General features: G+C 30.3%; 3 protein-coding genes across 7 annotated transcripts; 2 read left to right on the top strand and 1 right to left on the bottom strand.

Moving 5' to 3' along the window:
* Nucleotides 1–1,248: 1,248 nt before the first annotated feature.
* Nucleotides 1,249–3,805, top strand: ZPR3 (binding protein). 5 transcript variants are annotated; one of them, XR_003606075.2, is made up of 2 exons: nt 1,249–2,172; nt 3,268–3,805. XR_003606075.2 is itself a non-coding variant. In XM_028081952.2 (2 exons), exon 2 carries the CDS (start codon nt 3,292–3,294, stop codon nt 3,517–3,519), a length of 228 nt encoding a protein of 75 aa, XP_027937753.1. In that variant the 5' UTR covers nt 2,198–2,445; nt 3,268–3,291; the 3' UTR covers nt 3,520–3,805. The 5 variants fall into 5 exon arrangements, 4 of the variants coding, with proteins under 4 accessions (XP_027937753.1, XP_027937750.1, XP_027937752.1 ...); XM_028081952.2 differs by lacking the exon at nt 1,249–2,172 and adding an exon at nt 2,198–2,445; XM_028081949.2 differs by lacking the exon at nt 1,249–2,172 and adding an exon at nt 2,469–2,803.
* A 12,639-nt stretch (nt 3,806–16,444) lies between these two features.
* Nucleotides 16,445–22,301, bottom strand: FACE2 (farnesylated protein-converting enzyme 2). Its single transcript, XM_028082149.2, has 8 exons — nt 21,886–22,301; nt 21,121–21,180; nt 20,747–20,959; nt 20,413–20,524; nt 18,887–18,958; nt 18,657–18,719; nt 17,806–17,883; nt 16,445–16,845 (listed from the first exon to the last, which is right to left on the bottom strand). Exons 1-8 carry the CDS (start codon nt 22,090–22,092, stop codon nt 16,688–16,690), a joined length of 963 nt encoding a protein of 320 aa, XP_027937950.1. The 5' UTR covers nt 22,093–22,301; the 3' UTR covers nt 16,445–16,687.
* Nucleotides 22,302–26,646: 4,345 nt separating this feature from the next.
* Nucleotides 26,647–27,190, top strand: LOC114192610 (uncharacterized). Its single transcript, XM_028082390.2, has one exon. It carries the CDS (start codon nt 26,660–26,662, stop codon nt 27,011–27,013), a length of 354 nt encoding a protein of 117 aa, XP_027938191.1. The 5' UTR covers nt 26,647–26,659; the 3' UTR covers nt 27,014–27,190.
* Nucleotides 27,191–27,770: the final 580 nt, after the last annotated feature.

Genomic DNA, 27,770 nt, shown 5'->3' with positions numbered 1-27,770 from the left:
AATTTTTTAGAGGTTAATTTTTTTCTAATTTTATTTACATATCAATAATTTAGTATATTCTCGTCATCTCCAAATACACAAATTTTGATAAGAACATATATACTTAATCTCTCAATGATATGGAGACTCATCCTTTCAAAAAATTGTTTTAATGTTTCTACCATTTATTATTTTTAAGATTAATATTTAAAAATAAATAAATAAATATATATGTTTGTTTTGTCTGATAAATTAATTTTACCAAAAAAGTAATATTTTACATAAATTATTAATCTAATTAAAATCATCAATTTAAATACTACAAAATTCACATTTGAATTTAGAATTTTAAAACAAAAAAAAAAAACTAAAAAGCGTGTTAAGGATGAAAGAGTAATTTGAGAAAGAGGCATCCCAGAATTAGATAACATAGATTGATGCAAGCAAAGTCCGAAAGAGGGATTGAAAGGGGGGAGTTGAAGGGGGGCACACCCATCAACTGTTTGACAACTTCACTCACAGAAGAAAAAAAATAGACGCATCCAAAATACCACCATCTGTCAACCATGATGCTTCACGTTTCTACCACTCATAACCCACGAGGCCCAAACTCTCATCCAAACAATTATTATCTCAACCTCATCTCCTTCTTTTGGCAACAAAACCAGTGCTTTACTTAACATACTACCATACACATTTCCTCATAATTATTAGTATTATTATCATTATACATAATAACGTAAAACAAAACACCATCACTGCTTCTAATTAACCTCAATAACCCACCCACAATGTGAATGGAATCTGATTTAAGAAGAGTAACAGTTGATTCTGAAACAGAGCCTGTGCCACTAAAACAACCCTGCTTTAGTATAATCACAATGCTTAACACCCCTCCATCCTTTTCTTTTTTGCCCTTTTTGTGGAACCTTTTTAATGATTTCACATTTAGTTTGTTGAAAAGTTAAAGCACTCTCTCAACCATATAAAAACAAGAAAAGCGAATTAACTCATATCATTTCTTATCATATCTTATGATACACCTACATAAATGAACAAAATCGGGTATGATCACTGAAATGTAAAACTAGGGATATTCATAATTAATATGGGAAACGATGATGGTGAAGAATTAAACACACACAAGTAGCCACTAGTAGTAGCTAAGTAGTGCCGTGCCGTGTAGTGGAGACAAGTCCATAAACAAGTGGCAGTGTTTTCCTTTCTTTCTCTCTCAGGTCTTCACAAAAATCGCCATTTTGAAGAAAAGGAGGAATAACATTACGGTAAGAAGAATGATTACTGCCAACACTTCCCAACACATGAAAATTACAGAAACGAAAGTGTAAATTATGGAGACCTAAAAATAGAAGAACCAGAGCATAAATAAAACAAAAGAGTAATTGATGATAGGGGTGAGGGGGTAAGGAAGGGTGCTGATGGTGGTTTTGGACCCAATCCGAACCATCATTGCATATCTTGGGACGGCCTAGCCCATCATCATTTTACAAACCCTAACTGAAAGCCCCCATTATTGTTCCTTCCACTTTTATTCCCACTCTACCCTCTCTCTCTTAAACCAGATCAGTTTCTTACCAAATTACTTTCGACATAAAGTTAAAGACTCATATCTAAACATACACACTTACTTGTTTCTATGTAATGTAATCTAGATTAAATATATGTGTACCAATCATGTGAAACTATAGTTGGTGCCAAATGTGAATCCTAACCAACATTTTGGGTGATGAAAGAAGAAGGAACGTACCCTTAAAAAAATACAAAAGCAAAATCAAAGGTAGAGCATCATGATTGGCATGACGCCATAAGCATCATCATAGAAGCCAAACATAAAATCTTTTAGGCTACTAACCGGCCGCCTTCCATGCTTACACATGCATGATTGTTGTGTCAGAGAGAAGAGGGGCACGTCCCCCCACCCTTTCTCTCTTTTTTTTTTTTTTTCTTTTTTTTTTAATTTATCAACATCCTTTGTGTCTGTCTGTCTGTGACTCTCTCTGCTCTTCCTCTCTCTTCTGTGTTTTTTCCTCTATAAATTAACACCCTTTGTTCCCTTTGTCCCTCACTTCCTCATCTCAAAAACTCACCCTTTTCACACTGCTACTCCTTCCACAATCCAGACTCTGCTTTCTCCACCAGACCTTCCCAACCAAAACCACCCTTCTTCAAAAGGTGATCTTTTTCGAAAAGTTCAGGAGGGAAAGACAAGGGGACCCCACCTCTTTCTCTCTCTCTCTCACACACATTATCCATCTTCTTCTTGTTGTGTTGTGCTGTTTGTTTTGTTTTTCCTCGTTACTTTCACAAACAAATGTAGACATGGTATTTTAGGCTGCTGTTGCAAAGTTAGTGTTTTTTGGTTTAGATGTCCGAGTCCGAATCACCTGTACTACTACTACTCTTGGTTGCTTCTTCTAACATAACAAGCCTTTCACATAGTTTGAGGTATCTTAGTTAGTTTCACTCCACCTTGTTTTGTGGAGGGAATGTTTTTGGCCTATCAAACCTTTTTCTCTGTAGATTCTGTTTTCTTTTCTTTTATTTTATTTCTTATTTTATAAGTTTTTTTAAAAGAATAAAAGAGAGAAAAAACACCCTCAATGTTTTCTTTGTCTTTCTCTAGCCATAGCCTTCCATTTATTTATTTCCATTTTACTTTTGGCAACTTTTGGCACTACTGAGGATATTAAAAACCTTTTGGAATGCCTCTTATGTGTGCTTGGAACACCAAGAACTGTGTTTTTTCATAGACATACCAACACACAGAAGATCTTGGTGTACGAAGCTTGTCTCTTTTACGTAGGTAGGACCTTTATCCTTTTCTTCCCTCTTGGGATAGCCGAAAGAAGCCATCTTCTTTTTTTCTGCTTTCAAGTCAGTGCCTCTCTCCCCCCCCTGCATCATCCATCTTCTTTAGTTTTTCAGACAACCCCATATGCTCCATTTATTTTACGAGGTGGTCCAAAAGACTCAATTGTTCTGCCCTCCACCCCCCCTATGCTTTTCCCTGTTCATATTACCTTCTTCTCTTAACTGTCATAATTATATCTACCAAAGCAATTCATAAAGCAACACATTCACTAGCAAGCTTGCATATTCTTCTGTCTTTCTTTTTTTTTTCTCCATTGTGTTATTATTAAGGTCCTTCTGTTCCTTTCTTGTTTCCTTACTTTATATATTTTCTTCTTCTTCTTCTTGTGAATCTACTACCCCTTTGGATTCTTTGCTCCATAGGATCAAACAATAACAATCATTTTCTGGTTTCAGGTTCAGTGCAGGAAAATTTGATCAATGGAGAGGTTGAACTCAAAGCTGTACCTGCAGAACTGTTACATAATGAAAGAGAACGAGAGACTGAGAAAGAAGGCACAGCTTCTTAATCAAGAGAATCAGGCACTGTTGTCTGAGCTCAAACAGAAACTCTCCAAGGGAAATCAGAAAGCTAATGCTTCAAACACCATTCTTGACCTGAGTCTGAGCTCAAGTGGCAGTCAAAATCCTTCTAGTTCCTCAAACTAATGTTCTTAGCCATGAGAAGCATTGTGACCCCTCTAGTGACAGTAATTGTTTTTCCTTTTTTTCTTTTAATCTTTTTGTGTAAAACCAATGTCAGCAGTGTAGTTGTAGTTTCTGTTCCATAGGACAATACTAGCAACCCTCTACCAGGGCACTATTACTTCCATTTCCATGTTTAATCAACTTTTCTTTTTTGGGGGGTTAGATGTGAATTTCTCAAACTACAAGGTTGTAAGATGGTGTTTCAGCTCTATCTGCTAGAAAGGAATATAAACTTATTATATGCTTAGCTCTGATTTTCCATGTTTATACTAACATAACCGATTAACATCATGAAATCCAGTTGATTTTAAAAGATTAATATGGAGAATGGTAATTATTATATGAGCCTCTTCCATGAAGCAAAGTGATAACAGGGATCAATGGTGTCGTGTTGCATGCTTTGTTTTATTCTTTTTCACTTTGCTTGGGAAACAAATAATTTTTGCTCGATATCAAGGTATTAGATAAATAAATAAAGTTTATTGGATAAAAAGAAAACGTGGATAGTGTGTCAGTGAGTCCACATTCAAAGTGAAAAGAAATGTTACATTTTTTTAATGAAAATTAGAAAATGAAAATGAAAATGAAGGGTGACAGAGATGGCTTATCGTTCAGATTCTTTTTGTAAGAGATCTTCTTATCAGAAAAGAAGTGATGAAAAGATTCAGGAATGAAAGTCAATGAGGATTGATTAGAATGTGTGAGGAAGAAACAAAGTAACCCAGAAAATATCAGAGTCCAGGACATGACATTGTCAATGCCTCCTACGGTTGACTGTAACGTTGATGCAGATCGTGTTATTATGATTAGTAGGTCAAATAAGTCTTAAAAATTATGTATAATTACCAAATATTAGTATTAAGAGTATTTTCATCCCATTCAGAAAAATAAAGCTCCCTTCTCTATTTATTTACCCCCCTTAAGTACATTATACCATTAAACCTATTTTTTATTTATTTATTTTTGCCTTTTTTAACTTCAAACAATTTTTATATTCAATCTATTAATGTTAAAAATATTATTAACTAAGTCTTAGAAATAGCGGGAAATTTATTTTATATAGTGGGTGAAAACTTTGTTTTACATAGTGGGCAAAAAATAAATCCACTACAAATATAATCCATAATTGTTTTTAATTTATTTTATTTTAAATCTACTTTAATGAATTTATATCAATCAAATCTATATTTTTTTAAGCTGAATCTAATTAATTGAATTTGACTTAATATACATTAAAAATATTTGGACTTTGAAAACTCAAAATTAAGTTGGGTTAAATATGCTCGTTGGTGTTTTAACTTTCAGTGAAAATTAGAATTAGTCAATTTTTGAAACTTTGGTATAATTTAGTACTCTAACTTTAAAAATGAGTGAATTTAGTCCTTTTAACCAAATGTTGTTAAGTTTATTTGATGTTTCAAATGAGTTTCAAGATAGTTGTTTACAATGTTAGTTGAAAAATGCGTTCGAAACGTCAAATAAATTTAACAAAATTTGGTTGAAATGATTAAATAAACACATTTTTTAAAGATGATGAACTAAATTGGTCCAGAATTTCGAAGAGAAACTAATTTCAATTTTTCACTAAAAGTTCAGGGATCAAAAACATATTTAACCCAATTAGGTTGAGTCTTTGATTAGGTCAAATTATGGAATGTTAATCTAAACGCACCTAAGACAAAATTGAGTTGCGTTGGACCTAATTCATGGAAGGTAAACCAAGTTGGCTCAAATCGATTACAAGACAAGTTAGATTGGACCACATCAAAGTCCTACTAAGTTTAGGTCAAACCTAGGTTAGGTAGACCAAGCCAAACACATGTTGGGTCAAACCTAATAAATCTGAGTTGAGTCGAACATAGATCAAGATAAATTTAGGGTCAAGAAGGAGCAAGACAAGTCAAGCCAAGGTAGGCTAAGTGGAGTTAGACCCATCTTGGCCCATGATGAATTGGGTTGGGTTGGGCTCTTGTTAGACTGAGTTAGGTTGATCCCACATTGGATCAAGTTGGATTGAATCAGGTTGATCCTATGTTAGTCCAAGTCAAATCTAGCCTACATCAAATCGAGTTAGAATGAATTCATATCAGGTTGAGTTAGGGTGACCTAGGGTGACCAAGAACGGTTGGGTCAAGTTGAGTCAAGCTCATGTTGAATTGATATGTTTAGCTCACGATGTGTTGATTCCATGTCAAGTTGAGTTGGTTGATCCCACACTTTTTTATTTGGGATGAGCCTAGGTTAGATAAGGATGAGCTAGGTCTACGTTTGGTTAAGTTTGGTCAAGTCCAAGTTAGGTAGAGTTAAGCCTAGGTTAGGCAAAGTCATGTTTAAGTCAAGTCGAGTCAGGTCAAACCTAACTCAGACTAAGTCTGGTTAGACCCAAGTTAAGCCTATGTTAGGTTGAGTCCAAGTAAAAAATTATGCAAAGAAACTAAATATAAGTTGACAAATCAATAGCTAGCTATTAAAACTTTTAGTGTTATATCCGAACTTATAAATCATCTTAACTATTATAATTGAGTTTACAAACAAATCTTATTTAATGTTGTAACCTATTTTAAGCATGGTCTTAGTGGTTTATTTTTAGTTGATACTTTTCAAAGAATACTTTGTTGAATGAACTCTTTCTCAAGTAAAATTCATTTTTGGATGAGTTAAAATGAATTATCTACCCCTCATTTTCAAGTATTTCTACTACATTTCCTTTTTGAAGTCTTTATTCATCTTTTATTTTAAATATGATGCAACACATTAGGATAATTTCCTATCTTTGATAGAGTTTTTATATAATAGTAGTTTTTACCATTTGAGGCTTGTACGATTGAAGATGCAAAACTTATTTACGCTAGTAAATCTAGCCTTTATGGGCCATATACTATGATGCACTGATACTTCAACTTGGGTCACGTATCTGTGTCCGACACGTATCGTGTCTGATACTTTACCGATACTTATAAATGAAATATCTAATTTATAAAGTCATAGTACAATACAATAAAATCTTTGAATAGTGACAAATTTTAGTGAAAAAATAATTAGTCACTATATAGTTTACCGATACTTATCAATGAAGTATCTAATTTATAAAGTCACAGTACAATACAATAAAATCTTTGAATAGTGACAAATTTTAGTGAAAAAATAATTACATCGTATAGTGACCAAATTGAGAATTGGTCAGTAAATTGATAATTAAAATAGTTTCAATGATAAATTGGTCACTAACATTAACTACCAAGTTTTGGCTACTAAAATAATTGGTCTCTAATTTGGAAATTTGGATTCACACATTAACAATCATATATTTATTTGTTTGTAAGAATTATTGTACACTTTTCAATATTCATGTATTATGTATGTATCACGTATATTATCCTATCATTTTGAAAATAAACGTATCGACGTATCAGATACGTGTCGTATCCGATACATGTATCGTATTTATGTATCATAGGTCACATATAGTCTAAGAAACTATCAAAAAAATAATGATTAGGGATCAAATGAAAATAACTAAAGAAGAAGAAAAAAAGAGTTATGCATATAAAAGAATGATACATTTAGTTCAAGGAAGATGATAATGTATCTTAAGAGTTTTTTTATAGTTAATCGTATTGAAAGAGTTTTACTAGCTAAAATTTGAGTAAAAGATTTGTTGGTCCAACACATGTTATCCTTCGATTAAAATTGAACCCTACTTATGAATTGTAACCTATTCAAATTATTGGTCATGGTGAAGGTAATTTGGAAGGGGTATTCCACGAAAGAAGCTACTTAGGAGAAGGAAGAAGATATGAAGTCCCGCTGCTCATATTGTTTTGAGTGGCATAGGTATGTCTTACCAATTTTCTAGGATAAATTAAAAAAGAAGAAGGAAGTATTGTAACATCCAAAATTTTTGTTAACAGAGCATTTGGTAGGAAAGTAACTCAACCTCGTTCAATTGAGTTTATGTCTTTTCTCATTTGGCACAAAATGGAGCTGAGAAATAGAAGAAAGAAAATTTCCTTACCACCCAAGGGGAGTGGATACCAAGGCATCAAGATTACAAGATTTTTCCTTCTTTCTTTTTCCCTTATCTCTCCATCACCTTTTCTTTTCTTTCTCTTCATTTCGTGATTATAGTCCTTTTAATCTAATTATGTTACATTTTTTTTATATGTAAAACATATTTTTCAACCGATATTGAAGCGGGAACATGTCAAATGATATAAACAACTGAAATGTTAACATGAAACACAATTAAAACGGCATAAAAAATTACGTAATTGAATTAAAAGGATTATATTTATTCATTTTTAAAGTTTGAAGATCAAAATATATCAATCTTTCATACAATAAGGAATTTTAAATTTGTGTCAAAGTTCAGAAACTAAACAAATACTTAACCATTAAATTTTATACTAACTTTCAAAAAATTTGATAAAAGAAATTATAAGCATGTTTGTTCAAAATATATCACTTGACTCTAAAAGGATATGAGAGTCGTGTAAGTTCAAATTCACCATATGGGTATAAATATCATGAATTCATGATGCAAAACATTATTCCGTTATAAATAAAAGGAATTCATAACACAACATTATTCCATCAAGACAAAAAATAAAAAAGCTAAAAAGATTTTTATAGACAAACGCACGTTACTATTTAATGAGTTAAATTGAGTTATTTATTTACAATTGAGATATGATTTCTTTATTACTTTTGAAACACCAAGTTATGAAATTTATTATGATTTGTTCATATACTTTGTTTTATTTATTACATTACTAAGTTAAACTTACATAGTATTATGTATTCTAGATTAATAAGTCCAAAAGTGAATTGTTCATTTTGAAGTATACAACAAATTTAGTTCTGGCACAACTTAAAAAGTTTCTTAGTTATCTTTTTGGAAGGAATTTGGTGTATATATATATATATATATATATATATATATATATATATATATATATATATATATATATATATATATATATATATATATATATATGATATGTACAGTTATTTATTTGTATAACATATTTCATTGTTATAATGTATCTTTTGGTTAGTAAACTTAATTCAAGAATATTAATGTAGAACAAATATCATGTTACCTAAATGTCAATTTACTGTTAATTTTATTATTCATATTTTTTATTGTATATTATGCTCGTAACCTCTATATAGTATTATATAAAAAGTCTCAATATTAATTAGGAGTTAAGACTAAGTATATATAATTTATACACTCTTCTTCATAGTCCTCTCCAATTTATATCTAGCATACGAAGATAAATAATTAATCTTAAAAGACTTCAGGTTACAATCTTAACTTCTAAAAAAAAGAAGGAGAGTTCCAAAATTGGAATTCATGTATATTACTTAAAAATTTAAATCAATAATAATTTATATACACCTTATTTTTTAATATATAATATAATATAATATGTTTGAAATGTTTTTTTTGTTATTGTTTGATTATCATAGCTAATAAATATAAATTCTAATATGTTAAATGCATTATTTTAAATGTAAATAGTTATTTTTCTTTATTTTTTAAATCTGAACTGAACTCATGTATTTTTTTTTTTTAAATTTAACCGTCTTGATTAATCTAAATATGATGAGAGACAGATGTCTCAATTTTCATTCAACCCTGTGCAATATCAATAAATAATATTTTTACTTTAAAATATAAAATAATTTAAAATGAATTAATTAGAAGAATAAAAATATATTTTTGGTTAGGTGTTAAATAGGGGTAGAATGATAAAGAGGTTTTCATGAAACCTTCTCATTAATCTAATGACTTACATTTAACTAGAGAGGAGTGGAGAAAATTGTTGCGGAGGTGGATCCATATCCTGCCATAAATGGGTACAACCCCGATAGAAAGTACCATATCTTTAGTGATTTTAAAAAAATTATTTGACAGTTATAAATTGTTAATATGATTTCAAATGAAATTTTTTCAAATAAAAAAAAGAAATTAAATAGAAGTAAAATTAAAGATCTAAAATTGTTATTTATTATTATATTTTTCACTTATATGTATTTTCTTTTAATTTATGAAAAAATATATTTAATTATTTTTATTTTAAAAAGTGAGTGTAACATTCCATTTAATAGTGAAACTATTAAATAAAAAAGTTTATAATTAATAAAGTAAAACATATGAAATTCACGATAGAATATACTTATATAGTTATCTAAAATAATTATAACTGTACATATATAAGAAGGTACTCAAGGTTTGAATCATAAAGGATTTTTATCAAAACTATGCATAAGTCCTATCCTAAGTATCAAGTTGAAGGCTCCACAAAGTTCACCGATGCTTCAATGCTTGCATCGTCCTTTGCTCATTCCAAATGGGTGGTCACAACAAAAGAAAATAAACACAACACAAGGTAGCCAAGAAAATAGATAGGGTAAGCTAATTGAACAAATGATATAGATAAATTTTAAACATTTCATATGTGAATAAGTTTCATGCTGAATATAAAGCACAATCACTCAACATAATCATATTATCAACCAAACTCTTCTATACTCGATATTATCCAGAGAAGTGTACTTGAATTGGACTTATGAAGCCAAACACTTGTGGTGATATAAAATGCTCTACCGAGCTACCACACACAAGGTTAATCCTTGTTATAGTCATAAGGATAATGGAACCACCCTTATGATAGGACCTTTTCTCCTCTCACCACCTAATCATTCTTCTCTAAATGAGTATGAATAGCCAGTAAAGTTCAGGATAGCCTCACAAAAAATGGAATAGTCTTAACCTTAAGGTGTGCTCTAGTGAAAACACATCATCAATGGGATTTTCTCCCCATAAAATACCTTAGCACAGGTAAAACATACCTTTGTTTCATAATACAAACCAATCATACACCTTATTTCACAATTACAGGACATTCAAAGAAAAACAAACAACCAAACAGTAGAAACAAGCAAAATAGGACATTTGTCGCTCAGCATTAGTGCTTAACGCCATTTGTCTTGCAAAACTTGGCGCCCAATGCTAAAGTTTGGCACTCAATGCCCAAAAGTCAAATTACTTTAGACCTATGGTGAACACTAGCGCTCAACGCCACCTGGATGTCGCTCAACACTAATCAATTCCCAAAACGTGGCGCTCAACGACGTAATCTGCCGCTCAACACCATATTAGATAACAACAAATGCATTTTGTGGTTTTGGGATAATCTGGACCTGTTTCATAGCTCAAATTGGTATTCCTCTTTTAGGAAGTGGTCGTAAATAATTTTTAAAACATAGTAGCTGGTACCAATTTGATCAATGACTTAAACTCTATTTTCTCCTAATTTCCACAAAATCAAACAACAACATACAACAATTGGTCATACAATCCAAAATACTAAATCATCTATACCAACAAGATTCATCAACATGCAAAACATCAAATTATTAGATTCACACACAGCACTAGCTTCCTTTACCTGGTGAAATTGCTCAACCTACTCTAACAACAACAAAATCTCTCCCAAGTCACAAGATACTCTATCTACACATAGAAATACCACAGAGACGATCAGATCATACTCTTATGATCATTGATCAAAAAATAACCAAAAAGAAGACTACAAGGACATAGGCGACCTCAAAGAGAGACACGTGCGAAGAACATAAATCAACCAAAAGAAGAGCTTAAAATCAACTTACTCAAACAAAGAAATTGATCAGTTAGACTTGAAGATCTCGCCGCGAGGATCACACAGGCGGTCACGTTCTTCAAACAAATGATCACACAATCAAATATTGTAGAGAAAAGGAAAAGGGTTCTCGAGGATTAGTTTTTAGAGAGATAAAATATTTTAAAGTAATGAAACTCATTTATAAAAATTTTGTTTATATTTAAACATTTATTATTAAAATAATCAAGTTTTATTATTTTAAACACAATACTAATTCTAAAATATTATTTTCTAAGCTTTAATAAAGAAGAAATTTATCTTAACTAACTAAATAAAAATGATATAGATAAGTTTATTAGAAAACAAAGTTCACTAGTGGCACTACTAGAAATTCTCATATTACATGGAAATTTTCTTGCAAATTTGTTAAAAAAAAATTGCAAGAAAAGACTTTTTTCTGCCATTTTTCCTAAGAATTTTAATTGGCAAGTAATTCCTTCGTGGGTAATCATTTCCTACAAAATTATAAAATTTGCAAGTATTTCCTACAAAATTTGTTGCGAAAAGTATTTTATACAAAATATTTTACAAGAAAATTGGTAGCAATTTCTTGCAAAATTTTTTTCACAACAAAATTTGTAGGTATTTCCTACGAAAAAATTTTCAAAACAAAATTGGCAGGAAATATGAGTTTTTTTAGTAGTGTGGATTCAATAATAATAATATAAAATAATAAAAAAGGAAAAACCAAGATTACCTAATTATAGTTTTCATCACTCTTTTTTGAAAAATTGTGAGTAAAAATAGAGTATCATATGCTTAGGAATATTATACCAAAAAAAAAGAGGTTGAGTTAGGATTTAGCATTTCTAAAAAAGAAAAAACGTTTAATTAAAAATTAGAAAAGAGGAAAGGAAATATAGACTAATATTGTAAACATAAGTAATTATTATAGATAATAAATTTTCCTTTTCATATAAATATCCCACTCACTTCTTAAGGAAACAGAAATAATTTGTTATATATTTATTTATAAAAATATATTTTTATTAACTTTCATTTTTACTTAACCTTGGTCAACTTATCTCAATCGTTTCGTTGATCGGATAAGCAGAGGGAATCGAAAACTAAATTCAAAACTTCAACCCAACTTGTTCCTCATCTTTGGTTTGCACAGAGAGTAATTAAACTATCTCATGTATTTATTTTTATTTTTTATTGTTGTTTAATGTCATACTATAGTAATTGTTACGATTTTTATTATTTAAATTATAGAAAAAAAATTGGTCTTCAAATAAGAGGTATAAAATTCAATGCCAAAAATCATACTTACCTAAAATATATTTTATACTGTGAGAATCTAGAAAACGATATTTTACGATTGATAAAATGTTTAAAATAATGAATACTTGATCATTTTAATATTAAATCGTTAAAGTATGAATAAAATTTTTATAAACGATTAAGTTGATCTTCTACCTTTTTCCTCCTACTAGTTTTGATTTCTATGTATGTTGGAACTCTTGGGCCGCATGTGTCATCTTAGTTTCCTTTTTGAATTTTCATTAATTAGTGATTCTAATGATGTTCCTTGATCTTTGTTATGTTGTTCCTTGGTTGAATTGTGAGCTCTATAGCTTTAAAAGAGGTTTTGGTACTCTTTTGAGTTGTTTGAATTGCCTCACAAGTAAAGGAAACTCATTTCATTGTTTTTAAGTTACAAACATGTTAGAATTATAGATTGTATGGTTGTACTGTGATTGGTTGTATCTAAAAAGTAGAATGATTTGTGATATGTGAAAGTTATGGAATATAAGTGTATAAATTTTGTTTGTCTTGAAATGTTCATGTTTAGTATTGAAATTGAGATCAATTGGTATTGATGTTTGTGATAAACTTGAGTTTTATATGTGCTTGACATCTGTAAAGGTTCTTATGTTTTCTAAACTGGCATTAAGTGAACAATTATGCAAAAATCAAGTTCTGCAACATTATGCAGACTCCCTAGGCAAGCAATTACTTGTTGGGCGGATTCCAAGTCAAGGATTCACGAACTTGGGAGTCATTATGCGAGCAATTACTCGTCGGGTGAATTATGGAAGGATGTTCTCCTCTAGAGTCTCAGTGATACACTCGTTGGGCGAGTAATCTGTCGTTGGGCGAAAATGTACTTTTTGCTCATTGAAAAGACGTGCTCGTTGAGAGAGTGGATCAGAATCTGAGCAATTGTTGACTGATTTATTTTAGAAATTTGGTAACGTTTATGCATGATTGATTGCTAGATAATTGATGAATTAGAATTTGTTGGTACTATTTCAATTAGAATTAGTAGTTGATTGGGTAGTATATGCATTGATGTAGGAGTCTAGTTGGAAGTTATCCTAACACTCTAATAACCTTTCAAAATCTTAATTAGAGAGGAATGAGGTATGTGGTAAGAGGTCTTACCTTGACTAAAGGTGTTAACGGACTACTCTTGTATGTTGTAGAGTATAACTTTTTATTTATCATTCTGCAGAGTATAAAATGTCACTACAAGTGCACAACTTACCAGGATCTGATATCAATGCAAGTGTTTGGATAATCGAGTCATAATATTAAGTCTATATATGGAATTGAATGGTAGATTATGTATGAATTGTGTAACTTCATTTATAAAATGATTTAATCTTTTAATTCCATTAACTTACCCTTTTCTCTATGTCTTGTTTTTTTCTAGTTTCTTTTTTTCTTTTGCAATGATCACTTGATTGATGTGAGCAGTTGAAGATTTTATGGCTGGATCAGTGCAAGGAAGAGGAGAAACAAATGTTTAGTTTGTATCTATAATCTCTAGTATATAAACTTTTTCTTTTAAATGAAAAACTCTTAGACTATTATATATAATAATTATATCTCAGATTATCTCATGGATGACTATAATATAATATGTAATATTTTATGCTTTGATTTTGATTTCTATCATCTATGGAATGTATTATTTAATATTTTAAACCATTAAATTAAATGGAATGTTACATTTACGATAAAATATATAAACAAATTATGTTATTTTATATTTGTGAACTAGCTTAAAGTCAACTTAATTATTTTAATGTCTGTGTGAGTCACAAACATAAAGCTAACTATTATAAAGCTAACTATTATGCACATAACCGGATAAAAAGTAGTCACAACTTTAAAAATTTGAAGAACTTGATTAAAGTTTCACTAATAAATAGTAGAATAAAATTGAATAAAATGAATACTCAATTAAGAAAAATAATTTATAAATGCAAAAATATGTATTAACCTTTAATATATACTTAGAGAGAGAGAGAAACTATAAATTTATAGATTATATGATATGATTAGAGAAAATATAAAAAGAAAAAACAAATTTATAATAAGTGTAGATAAAATGAAGGTGCTTGAATTAATTAAGATAGAGAAAAAGAGGATGAAGCATTTTGCATTGAAAATAGAAATGAAGAGTGTCGAATCAAAAATGAAAGGGATTTCACAAATTTTCATCATGTAATTCTGCAGCTAACTGAAACTGACCTCTTAAGGTCACCAAACGAAGTCAGTGTGTGAATTTTTGATATAGAATTAAGGATAAGGGCATCATGACTGAGATTCCCTTTGAAGACCCACAAGTCAGTCAAAATTTTAATAAATGGGTCCAAAAATCACCAAAGATACTTCAAAAAATATTTGATATTATTACAAAACAATAAATAAATTCAGCAATATAACAGAGCATATATATATATATATATATATATATATATATGGCTTAACCAAGAGATGCCTCATAGCATATCCACATATTTATTTACCACTGCACCTCTTGGATTTAACTTAGCTCTATTAAATGTTTCTTCAAACACTATATTCTCTTTGTTTCAGAGTATCTGCAACCTGCAGATTCGGCCATCATAACCATATCTAACACTATATTATGAACTTATAGGACGACTTTGACAAACCAAAATCAATACCAAGCAAACACACAAAATTATATTTGCCTTTTGAAAACCAAAATCATTAACTCAAGTAGCAAACTGAAAATTTAACAGGAATCTCAATAATTTAAAGTTGACTTTCGCTGTCTTTTTGCTGGGGTTTTCAATTGTAATGCTGGATCCAGTTTGCAATTTTTAGTTCACAAATTGGAACATGGAGAAAAGAAAAGTGGGGAACTTTCAAATTATGGGAATGGATGAATATATGAATGATGTTTTGAGTGAAAGTAATAATTAAAAAAATTCCAACCACCTGCCAGTTTTGTAGAAAAAAATACAGTGAAAACTATCATTGCTCCATAGAAAAGGATGTGGTTTGGTGATTGATGCAGTTTTTTAATGCGCATTTGAAAAGAAAAAAGAAAAAAAAAAGACTCATTTCTAACTAAAGAATCAAGACAGTAGTGGTTTGTTGATGCACATGAAGAAACTCACCATTTCTGAGTTTAGAAAATGGGTTGCAAAGAGTTAAGTTGGTAGTTGTGCAATTGAAGGACAAATAAGTAATGAGTGTGTTTTAGTTTAGCGCTTTGTTTTTGAAATGAACGTTTTACTAAACCTTATAATGAAACATGTGCATAAGGTTGTTGCAAAGATACTAAACTGAGTGGTGAGAGAAACCATTGCAAATCAAGTGATGAATGTGTTGCTAATCTTTGTAGCAACAAGAGAAGACATTTTGCATTTTCAAAAATGGAACTTCAAAACGCAAAACACATTCCATGTTTTGGAGTAAAATACATAACAATTATTATCTCTTAAATGAAAAAATAGATTCAAAATGTTAAAAAACTAAGACCAACATATGAAAACAAGTCCCTGAGCTTTTACAACAACTACCTTGTGTCTATCATAAATTGTAATTAACCTTAGTTAGGGATGAAAATTTAGCCTCATCAACCTTTAACAATAAGAATACTCCTCATATATAATAATTGTTTGTTTTAAAAAATAAAAATATTTACACATTTTTATTTATTATTTTATCTTTACGATATTAATATATATTCATTATTTCATCAATATAATATTATTGTACTTTTCATGATATGTTTGTCCTGATTACTTGTAGTTAATAAAAAATTCTTCAAATGTTCATCACTGAAAGAATACAGATTTTAGATGAAAAAATTGTCAACAACCATATTAAAAAGAAATTCCAGTTGCTTTCATAAGTATAAATTAGCCTACACGATAACCCAAAACAATATCAAAATTAAACCCTTTTTACAATATCAAAATTTGAATATTCTAATTATAATCTTAATTGATGATTTCTACATCTTGATCATTACTCTGCACTTTAGAGGAGCAAAATTCTTCAAAACTATAATCATGTAATGATGTGGAGTCTTTCTTAAGCTCTTTGGAAAATTCTAACTTTGAAGCAATTTTAAGGAAAACTCTGCACAAATAGAATTATTTCTTCCTTGGCCACCAAACCCCTCCTAAAAAAAACACTAACATTTACATCTGGGGCATTCTTATCCTTTCTCTCCATGTGCAGTACCCTTGCCAACAACTGCAGTTATCTATTCTATCATTATACAAATCTGGGCCCGTCATTGGGAAAAGAAGCCACAAGAAGCCCAGGAATCCTATTATGAATGTTACACTTACAATCCCTGAAAAAGAAACAGAAACAAATGAATAAGTCCAAAACCACATTTATATGGAAATGAATAGTAAGCCATAGATCACTTTATCCAGAGTTCCACCACAAAATATGAGCAGACCATGAGTACAGTTTATCGTACTAACTAACACTGTTATCCTCCCTGGCCCCCTCTTTTTTATTTTAAATAAAATAAAATAAATCTTCCTGTACATGCACAATATACGTCTTACGAAGAGTGCGAGTTCTTAGTGTGTCAACATCAGATATTAGATCTAAAACTTCAGTAATATCAGAACCATATCTCAACTTTCATGCTAAAGAAACCTCAGTTAAAATAAACATACTTTCAATCACAGAACAGGCTTTTGCTTAAACTAAACATACTTTTACTCTTGATTGATTGTTGGTGTAGAACTTCAGCCAACCATGTCATGTTGTCACGTATGTACCGAACATTAAAAGTTAAAATTTTGTCTATTGAAAGTGAAATTTAAGTTGCCTCAATATTGATCTCACACAAAATTTAGTAACTAACAAGTAACATCAATTTCAGAAAGCTAAAAAATGGTAAGTTATGAAAATACTTTTCTACATTATAGTTCTCCATTCTTTGCTTCATATTTTAGTAAAGAATTCATGATGAGAAGAGATATAGAAGAATATTAATTAATAGTACAAAGTAAGTCATTACTAATAATTTAAAGTTTATAATTATACCTACAGTCAAAGTCCAACTGAAACTAAATTTCTAAGACTATCATAACTGCAGCACTTGTTTAACCTCTACATTATACTAAGCTCAGAATAACTCAAAGAAATGAAGGAAAAAATAAATTGAAAGAAAAGAGACTTGGAATGAAAAAAAAAAAGGGCGGGAAAGAGAGAATAGTAAATAATAGAGTAGTTTGCAATTTACTATTATAACCATAGAAGTCACATTTGCAATTTACTTCAATAAGCAACTTACTACTTCTCTGCGAATACAATACAGGCAGTCCCATAAAATTACAAAATATGTGCGCCACTAAAGGAGCTACAAGGTGTCCTGAAAAACATCAGCCAGAAACAAATATGAGACAGAAAAAAGGAAGAATAGGCCACCCTAAAACCCTATACGTTGGCTCCTCATTAAAACAGAACTAATCCCCAAAAATAACTTACTAGAATGTATCCAATTCCAAAAAATAACTATATCTTTTACTGCTAAGAAGGCTAAATGAACAGCGTGAATATAATGATACCAAGTCATAGTAATATAATTTCATGATGTCTTTCCAATCATGTTAACCTCAACCCACAACAGAGAAACTCTCTGTACATTAAGGCAAGTGCATTACGTTACATTTGTCCAACCAATATTTGGTTCAGTTACTATAGCTTCATCTTTTAGATGTTGGCCTCCATAGTTTCATTCTGTTAAGGTTTTGGTCTCTCTGGTATACCAAACATTAGTCTCAATTGTTGTATGACTTGTCTCTCGAAGAATGTGTGGTTTTATGTTGTTAGTGGCTGGGACAAAACCCTAATAAATCAAACTACAGGGACTAAAAATCAAACTATTATAGGAATCAAACTATTATAGCGACAGATACTAATAAAGGGATCAAAAAGGTATTTAAACCTTATAAAAAGGATTCACTGTATTTTAAACTTAAAGTGAATTCACTGTCCGGAATAAAGGGTAAATTTGAGTCATTTCCCTCATAGTCATTATCCGTTCAATTCGTCAGCAATCTTGAATGTATCTAAATTTGAGTTTCAGAAGCGCATTCTATCATCAATAATACCAGTCAGACCAAATATATTAAAGCCACATACCAGTTCTAATGAAAAGAAAAGATGCATATGACCCAAAGACAACAGTGTAGCCAAGCTGGAGACCTGTAACAAAGTTTATTTTGCAGTGAGAATATCATACAAAAATACTAAGTTGAGATTCTTTGAAATGCCCCAAAATCTTAAATGCTCTATAACAGATACAGCGACTTAGCCAGTGTGACTTTAATATAACAAATCCAGGGGCTGATGAATAACATAAACATCCATACCTATAATCACAACAGCCTTCATTATTCTGTAATTTTGCTTGGCGTAAATCTCCACAAAATGATTTAAATGTGCTGCAAACCAATAATGCAGTAAAATTTCTCAATAAGCCTTGCATTTGAAAAGGACAATAATATCTGCTAATTATTTTCTTCAATCTACAGGCAAATGAAAATTTGCTGAATATTGTAAGGCAATATATCTCACTGTTAAAACATTTATCTCCTATGTGAAACATGCATTAGTTTCACTCAAGTGCATACCAAAACTGTTTCTGTGGGTAACTGCTGAATAGGTTTGTGCACGTCATAGTATGAATGACGGACAGAATTTTATCCACTGTATTTCCTTTTCTTAGGGTACATGTAATCTTTACGATTAGTAGTTAATAATTATCCATGTACTTTGTGTAAAATATAAAGGCACAAGTTATTTTGCTCATATAGTCTAATTAAATGAGACAGTTAAAACATTGTCTGCCTAATTCATTAGAGAAATGCTACCCTGCTAAAAAAGGTACAAAGAAATCTCTTACATAAAGAAGCAAACACATACACAAATGTTTCTCAGCTTACAACCATAAAATAAATTTATTGAGTCCCTTCAAAAGTCTTCCAAACAACAGCAGCAATGGTACATTGGTGTTATATAGGATAGCACATTGGTGTTAAATATGATCAATTTTATATAAATAACCCAATCATATATAAGTTGATAAAAGCATAAGTTCTTAAAGTGAAAACATTTAAAAAAGAGCTAATTTCCTCACATAGTTTGTGATAGGGTCCAAAAAGTAAATGGGCCCAGCGAGCCTCTAGCCCATGAAATGAAGCACGTTTCAAAATGGGGAAGGGTATATGTGAAAAATAAGAGCAGGGGTAATGACATGGTCTGATTAGAATAGTGGTTAGTTAGAGGAGAGAGAGAGGAGGAATTTTTTCTGTTATTAGTATCAGGTGTGGAGAGAAGGGGAGGGGGGTCTTTGTTGTCTGGTTGAATAGAGAATCTTGTTGGTTGCTCTGGAGGAGCCTAGCTCTCGGCAAATGATTGGTTATCTTGCTGTATTTTCCTTTTTTGCGAATAAATCTTAGAGATGTCGTATATTTCAGTCATTTATCTCTTTTGTGGCTTGTTCTAGGTGTGGATCTGTATCAGTTTGAGACCTAAAAAGAGTCAATGTGGGGTTAATATAGGGTAAAAAATACATTGATTTCAAACCTATTAACTGGCTTCATGACTCAATAATTTATTTGAATTTACACGAGTGTGAATAGCTTATGAGTTTACTTAGAAAAGAACGAGTTCAATCATTTCATCTACTTAAGATCATAAACTCATGAGAGTGTAAGACTTAACTCAAGAGTTTGACAACCTTGGTTGCACTACTATGGACTATTGATGACTTCTCTTAAAACATCTTTGAATATTAAAAGACAACAGATATTCATTTACATGTGAGATTAGATAATTCTAATCTATAGCCTTAACAATCTTAAACATCTCCTAGAATTGGCATATAAATACTTACCCAAGCTGAAGAAAATAGGGCAAAGAAGTGTAACACTGTATGTTTTAAATCCTCCACACAGAAGTAAAGGTATCATGCATGCCCTAAACACCAACTCCTCCGTAAGGGGTGCCTGTTAGGTATACCATAACAAATCATTCACGTAATGCATGTGAGATACGAAACTGATCCTATAAAACGCACATCACCTAAGCTGTTTTCACAAGTTACCAAACTAAACTATTTGCTTCAGTGCTTTCAGTTTCTCATTGTAAGCACAGGGGAAAAATAGCTACAAGCTCAGTGGCTTGTTGGAAGTATAAGGATCATGAACAATGATGACAGTGGTACTAACCACAACATACTTTCGCCACACCAAAATATTTGACGAAATCTCAGATAACCAGTCCAGAAACTGCTGTAAGGCAATTTTGTAATAATCAAAGGAAAGGGCATCCCCAGAACTTGCGTGCTGCCTCCAAGAAGCCAGTAACAGAAGACACTTGTCAAATATAGACCCAGCATACATTAGGGAGGTCAAGCAAAGAGGAAGAATCACTGCTTGCCACTGTTTCATACAGAAAATCACGTTTCAGAAAGAAAATTCAGCAATGACCCTTTTTCCAAATCTGCATAAGGTAGCAAGAAATACAACTTGACATCACCACACAAGATAAAATGCTCATTCATCCCTCAATTGAACCAGCGAATCTCATACACATTACTCACAATATGGTCCCTCCGGATGCCAAATACACCAACAATGTGATGCAGTTCCTTAGTTTGCACCTGAACACATAGTAAAATAAAGCCATAAATGATCACAAGACTAAACTCAAACATTGAGACCATCTAAGCTAATATCCCAAAATAACTATAAAATCCTCACCAATTTCAAAAAAGTGTACGACTAAACTTACATGTATTTTGGTATTCTAACTAAAACTGAATGAAGTTTCACCTAGTGAATCCCCATGATATGAATTTGCATAAAAAAAAAACATCAAAACTATAAAAGTGAAACTGTAAGTATAATTGGAAAACACCAACAGTATCTAAACAAATGCATGTAAGTTTTTTGGTTCCAAACATTATTTTCCTTCAACGGCAACGGCAATCCTTCCACTGTTTATAAGGGAATTATTTTAATACAAGACAGACCTCTTACTAAACTCTCCAGTTGCTAAATGCATTTATACATTCAAATAATACATTTATTTTCTACAGTTACAAAAATAAAATAAAAATAGTCTCTGCTTTAAAATATATTTTAGTCCCTTCAAGTATGCTTTTGTATCTATTTCAATCAAACTCAAGGACTAAAAATACTACAATGGCATGTATAAAGACTACCTATAAGGGAACTAAAAATGATAAGTGTAAGAACTAAAGGACAACAGGAAATAAAAGAGAACAATTTTAATGACAGGAACTAAAACTACAAGTAAAAAATTGTAGCCATAACCAAAATAAGGGAGTAAGAGACATCCATACAGGGAGAATGAGTACGGAGAGGAAAAGGGAGAGAATAGTCGAAACGATGGCGCACAGGAAGCGTCTAATCATGTAGGTTTCGAAAGAAGAAGGAGGCGGAAGACGGAGGAGGACGGTGGGAGCGTAGAGGATGGCGACGTAGAAGAGGGCCATTGCTATGCAAGCGATCAACGCCATTGCATTCAAAACAACACCTTCTTCCTCCATTGCGGAAGCTTACTGTTGCAGTTGCAGAAACCCTAAAGAGGAAGAGGGAAAAGGGGGCATAAAACAGGGTTTCTGGAAATTGGGAATCTCAGTCTCAATTCAATTTCAATTTGTTTAGGACTAGGTTGACTATCCGAGAACGGTTACTATATGTTCCTCCACTCAAAAAGCCGTCCAAGGATCAACTTCAAGCAAAGGTTACATTTTGGCCTTTTTTCTCTCTGTCAATTCTTAACTTTTTTTCGTAGTTGTTGAGGTTTGTTTCTGAGTTAATTTATTATTATTATTAATGAAGAATTTTTTTTATAATATAACTATTAATAAAGAAATTTTCTGTTCTCTAATTATATCTAGTTACACTTTATTTATTCATCCTCATGCATTTTTACATACACACATTTATATATAAGCATATTTACATTCTTCTCTGAATAAATGGTTTAAAATAATTTTTTATCTCTTCATAAGGAATCAAATACACGTTATGATATACACAAACTATTATTCCTTACAGTCTATTATTGCTGAGCAATTCTACTTAAAACATCACCCGCTATTGTATAACATAATCGTATAAACTAAAAATAACACAAATTATACAAATATGGCAAGCTAGTATTATTAAAAAATATCAAACACTCATCAAAATCAAAATTCACGTAATCACACCTTTTCACATATCTCATTCTTCATCTAATCAACATCGTTGATAAATTAAATTGTTTAATGATCATTAACAATTAATTTTACTTTCAGAAAATTAGTGCATTCAATAGATAGTAGATATTGCATCTATCATATTATCTTCACTCACACAAAGTTATATGCCATGAACAAAGTTCTTTTATATGAAAAGGTAAAATTTCTTACGACCTACTAGTTATGGTTATTTATCCGTCCACATTCTAAGTTATATAAATCTTCATAAACTCTCAACATGTAATATATGAATTCAATATCAGTATCATCAAAGTAATCTCTTATCAAATCATCATTCAATGCATAACTTAAAACTTTCAATATAATATTTTTTTGTTAAAAATAATTACATTCACATCACACAAATATCATAATATTAGATTATAACACATTTTTTGGATACTTAATCTTACACACACAAAAGTAATAAATTATGAGTACACCTCTGACTCTATTTAGTCACAAACACAATTTTCACTCAACAAGAGGATGATTTACCAAGTGAGTTTGTGAAAAGTATAATTTTATAATTTTATTATTATTTTCATTCCTTTACTCCTTTATTACTTTTAGTTTATATATATATATATATATATATATATATATATATATATATATATATATATATATATATATATATATATAAGATAAGATTTCTTTTATTATTATAGAGATAGGTTTACTTACATTCAAAGAGTTAAGTTGATCAATTGAAGCATCAGAGATGTTATTCACCTTACATTCGGCTCCTACAAACACTAATATTTATTGTTTAATCTTCTACCAAATAAGAGATTAATAATATTTATCTCCTTAATAAAAAAATAAATTGAAAATGATAATGTTGGTGCAAAAGAATATAATGAATAGAGGTTAAATTGAGTTTCTTAAAAAAACAAATCTTATACTTGACAAATTTCTTTTTAAAAACTGAAGATTTTATAAAAAAAATGTATTGAAAGGAAAATGAAATAACTTATACTGCATTTTTGGCATATATAATTATTTGACTTAACCAACCTTTTAAAATGATATTTTTGACTTTGATTTATGATATTGGCTTTTTTGGCGTTAATTGTAAAGTTTACTTACCTTTTATAGTTAGTTCCATTTTGATACTCTCTTTTACATATTCCACACTTAGAACCTCTAGAATCGGATTTCCACGTTTTTTAATTTGTTGGAAAGTCAAGAGGTAGAACTACAATTTTTTGTTTCGAGAGAAATACCATTTTGAACTTTAAGAGGCTAAAAAGTTTAATGTAATCGCGACTCTGAACTTAAATCTTCTTTTTTTTGTTCACTTTTAGAATGTAACCTTAGGTTTTATTTCTTTTTATCAGTAAAAATAAATATAACTAAATAAAAAAAATTAATTGTCCCTATTCATGTATAAAAATTGTCAAAAAAGAAAAAGAAAAAATCTATTAATATATAACCTGTAAAATTTAAGAACTCCGAAACCTATATATATATATATATATATATATATATATATATATATATATATATATATATATATAAAGATTGTACACACTAAACTAGATATATACACCAGTTAAAAAATGAAAAAAGTTGTTTTTGGAACTTTATTTGTAGCGTAGGTCCATGTTTTGTGCTAGAGCAAAAAATATTTTAAAGCTAATATTGTTTTTATCCAAATACTTAAAATTATCGCTACCAACATACATCACCATATTATATTACATTTATTGTTTATTTCTGAACATTCAAATCGATTTAAGTGTATTTCAGGTATATCATAGATATATCATAGTATACTCATAAAATCTCCAACCATACATCACTCATGAAATTGTTAATGTTATATTTTTTTCTCATGACATTGTGATCAAAACTTCATACATGTACACATGCTCTTAGACTTAAATCACTTTACCCATTCCTGTAAATTCTATCCATTTTTTTACCATTTCAAATTTATTTTCTTTTGTACTTTACCAATTCAAAATCAATGCTGTTTTCTTTTCCAAGTCAAGTTTTTCTTTCAATTTTCCTATTTTGTGATTCTTACAATCTTCCTTTCTTTTAATTTTCGTTTGTTTTCAATCTTGCTCTATATTGTTATTGGAATTTTATTTCTTTATTTCGGTTCACATTGTTTCTTGTCCTGAAATTATGATTCTTATAATTGAATATGGATAGCTATTCTTTTCCAACAAGTTCAAGACTCAAGAATTGTAGTGAACAAGGTATAAATTTCTTTTACATTCTTGGTTCATTTTATTTACCTTCAAGATACCGATTGCATTTTAATTAAATTAAGAACTTAGAACGTTAATATTGAACATGCTTAAACACCAAAGTAAACTCACTATAGATTGATCTTTTTCGATGAGAATTATACTACGTGATTTTAGTTATATTTTTTAATGAAATTCTCATAGAATATGATTGTGTTCTTTATTTTTTTTGTTCGAATTAATGTCTCGCACGGTTGAAGTTGGGATCAATTCTAAATATGATATATACAATATTTGTTTCTCTTTAATGGGTGCTTTCAAATATTTTTTGTTCTACGTTTTAATTTTCATAAATGCCTAAAGGTTTGAAAAATCTTCCTCCTCACTCTCGTGTGTGCTTCTATTTTGGACTCCTTATTATGTTTTTGTTTGCTTGTTTGGGCTACTACTGGCCCATCGATTACACACACCACTGGGTTCATAATCATTTTCCCTCCATCGTTATTCTAAATCTGAAGAAACAACATCCTGAATCAATTGTTTAACTATCACTGCTCAAATCACCCACTTATTAGTTTTCATTACTAAAAAAATTATATTTCTTGCTAATTTTGTTTTAATTTTTTTTTCAGAAAATATTTGCAAATTTTGCTATAAAAAAAATTATAGAAAATTATTGTAAATTATTTTGCAAAATATTTTGTATAAATTATTTTTTACAACAAACTTTGTAGAAAATACTTACAAATTTAAAAATTTTATAGAAAATAATTATCTACAAAAAATTATCTGTCAATTAAGATTTTTAGAAAAAGTTGTAGAAAAAAATATTTTTTTGCAAATTTTTTAAACAAATTTACAATAAAATTCTTATGTAATATAAAAATTTTTAGTCATGTTTGGATCTAGTGTTTGCTTTGTTCAGTTAATTTATTTTTATTTGGTAAATATAAAAAGCATGTTCCAAAACTCAATCACGAACATGGTAAAAATTAGTAATTTTAGCCAAAATTAAAATCGAAAATAAATTTCACACCACTAGATAAGTTATTTAACATTTGATATATAGATTTATGGACAATAATATTTTGACACCCAAAAACTTTTAACACTCATTTAATATTATTATTTACCATATATTTTTTTTCAAATGCAAAAGTTCACATTTTTATGATATTTTACTTGTGAAATGATTGTTTTGGTGTGAAAGAATTATTTTCCTAGATAGATTGAGTCCACATTGGGATTGTGAATGTGAATGTGACCTGCTTATACTTTTAGAAATGACAAAGCTTGAATACGAGTTTGGTGACTTGTGTGTTGGTTGGTATTCGTACTAATGTTTTATGTTCCGTCTTCTCATTGCTACTTCATTACTTTCTAACTAAGATGATGGCATCATTTTTCCATTCTGTTGGGTAGGTACCTCTACGTTTGACTCATATCATATGATTTTGGTGAAACTCAATAAAATATAAGTCAACAGCATGAGCGTTGAATTATGGTGGAGCAGCTTTCATTCTTTCATCCTTTTTGACCCTTTCACATTTGTTGGGGAGCGTTATACTTGCCACCATCCACCTCAACATCTTCCAAATTTCCACTATATATATAACCATGTTGTGTTGTAGCATTCCCTATCATGCAACAACACAAACAAGACCATGACAACTTCTTCACTTAGAAAACATCATGGAAAAGTTTCCCAAGATTCTGAACCGGAAGAGGAAGAGGATCTGTTTGAGATTGATCTTGAGGCTGTGAACTGCGTTTCGCCACCTCGTTTCTGGGAAAGTTGCTGCTACACTTCCACCGAGAACGTTGCACTTTTGGCCAATTGTTTGCTGCCAAAATCTGATGTCTCAAGTGCTGTTCCAGCGGTGTGTTCTTCTGCAGGGAACACCAATGTTGTGTTGATTGCAGAGCCCACATCGTTGGGGGAGTATCTTAGGCTACCGTTCTTGGGGATTATACACCAGAAAATGGAACCCAAGTTTCATTTCCAGTTTCAGCGTTAGTTGGTGACTTGTAATATCTGATTACAAGTTTTTATATTTAATTACACACATTTTGTTTAAAGGAGAGGAAAATATCTAATTACCTGTTTTTTTCAATACTTTTTCTTCCTTAATTTTCCCAAAGAGAAACTACTGTTTGTGCAAAAAAAGGTTGTTTCTACAAATGTTGTATCAGACATAGTATTTGTTTCCTTCTGTAATAATCTATAGTTTCTTTGTCTGTGGTTGGATTTAACATCACAATTAAACTTGAACATCTAAATATAGTTTTGAATATGTATTATGGGTATGGACTCCAACCTGCCCCCAACTTAGAAGGAGAAAATAAGAATAACTGGATTTGGGTTTTTATCTTCTTAAAGGTGGGAGATGGTGACGGGTGTTCTACCCTTTTTCTTATTCATCTATGCTCTGCCTTAGCTTGATATTTCTTTCTTTCTCTCTCATATGCTTTTCCTCTCCTATATGCTTTAAATTTTATATCCTTTCATCTTTCTCTGTTTTAATCGTACACATCACTAAAAAAAACTCATATTTTTTATAAATTTTGTTTTGAAATTTTTTTCGTAGAAAACACTTATAAATTTTGTTGTGAAAAAAAAAATTTATAAGAAATTGCTACCAATTTTCTTGCAAAATATTTTGTATAAAACACTTTATGCAACAGATTTTGTAGGAAATACTTGCAAATTTTATAATTTTGTAGAAAATGATTACCTACGAAGGAATTATCTGTCAATTAAAATTTTTAGAAAAA

This window comes from Vigna unguiculata, chromosome 7 (genome assembly GCF_037176805.1).
Source record: "Vigna unguiculata cultivar grain cowpea cultivar isolate G323 ecotype 2 chromosome 7, ASM3717680v1, whole genome shotgun sequence".
NCBI lineage: Eukaryota > Viridiplantae > Streptophyta > Magnoliopsida > Fabales > Fabaceae > Vigna > Vigna unguiculata.
This window is presented reverse-complemented; position numbering and strand designations above follow the sequence as displayed.

Excerpts from the sequence above, each read along its gene's own strand:
- FACE2 (XM_028082149.2), bottom strand. The coding sequence starts at position 22,092 with ATGGAGGAAGAAGGTGTTGTTTTGAATGCAATGGCGTTGATCGCTTGC. Across the intron at positions 21,181-21,885 it reads TCTCCGTACTCATTCTCCCT|GTGCAAACTAAGGAACTGCA; the intron begins GTATGGATGTCT and ends CTATGTGTTCAG. Across the intron at positions 18,720-18,886 it reads GAAGGCTGTTGTGATTATAG|GTCTCCAGCTTGGCTACACT; the intron begins GTATGGATGTTT and ends ACTTTGTTACAG.
- LOC114192610 (XM_028082390.2), top strand. The coding sequence starts at position 26,660 with ATGACAACTTCTTCACTTAGAAAACATCATGGAAAAGTTTCCCAAGAT.
- ZPR3 (XM_028081952.2), top strand. The coding sequence starts at position 3,292 with ATGGAGAGGTTGAACTCAAAGCTGTACCTGCAGAACTGTTACATAATG.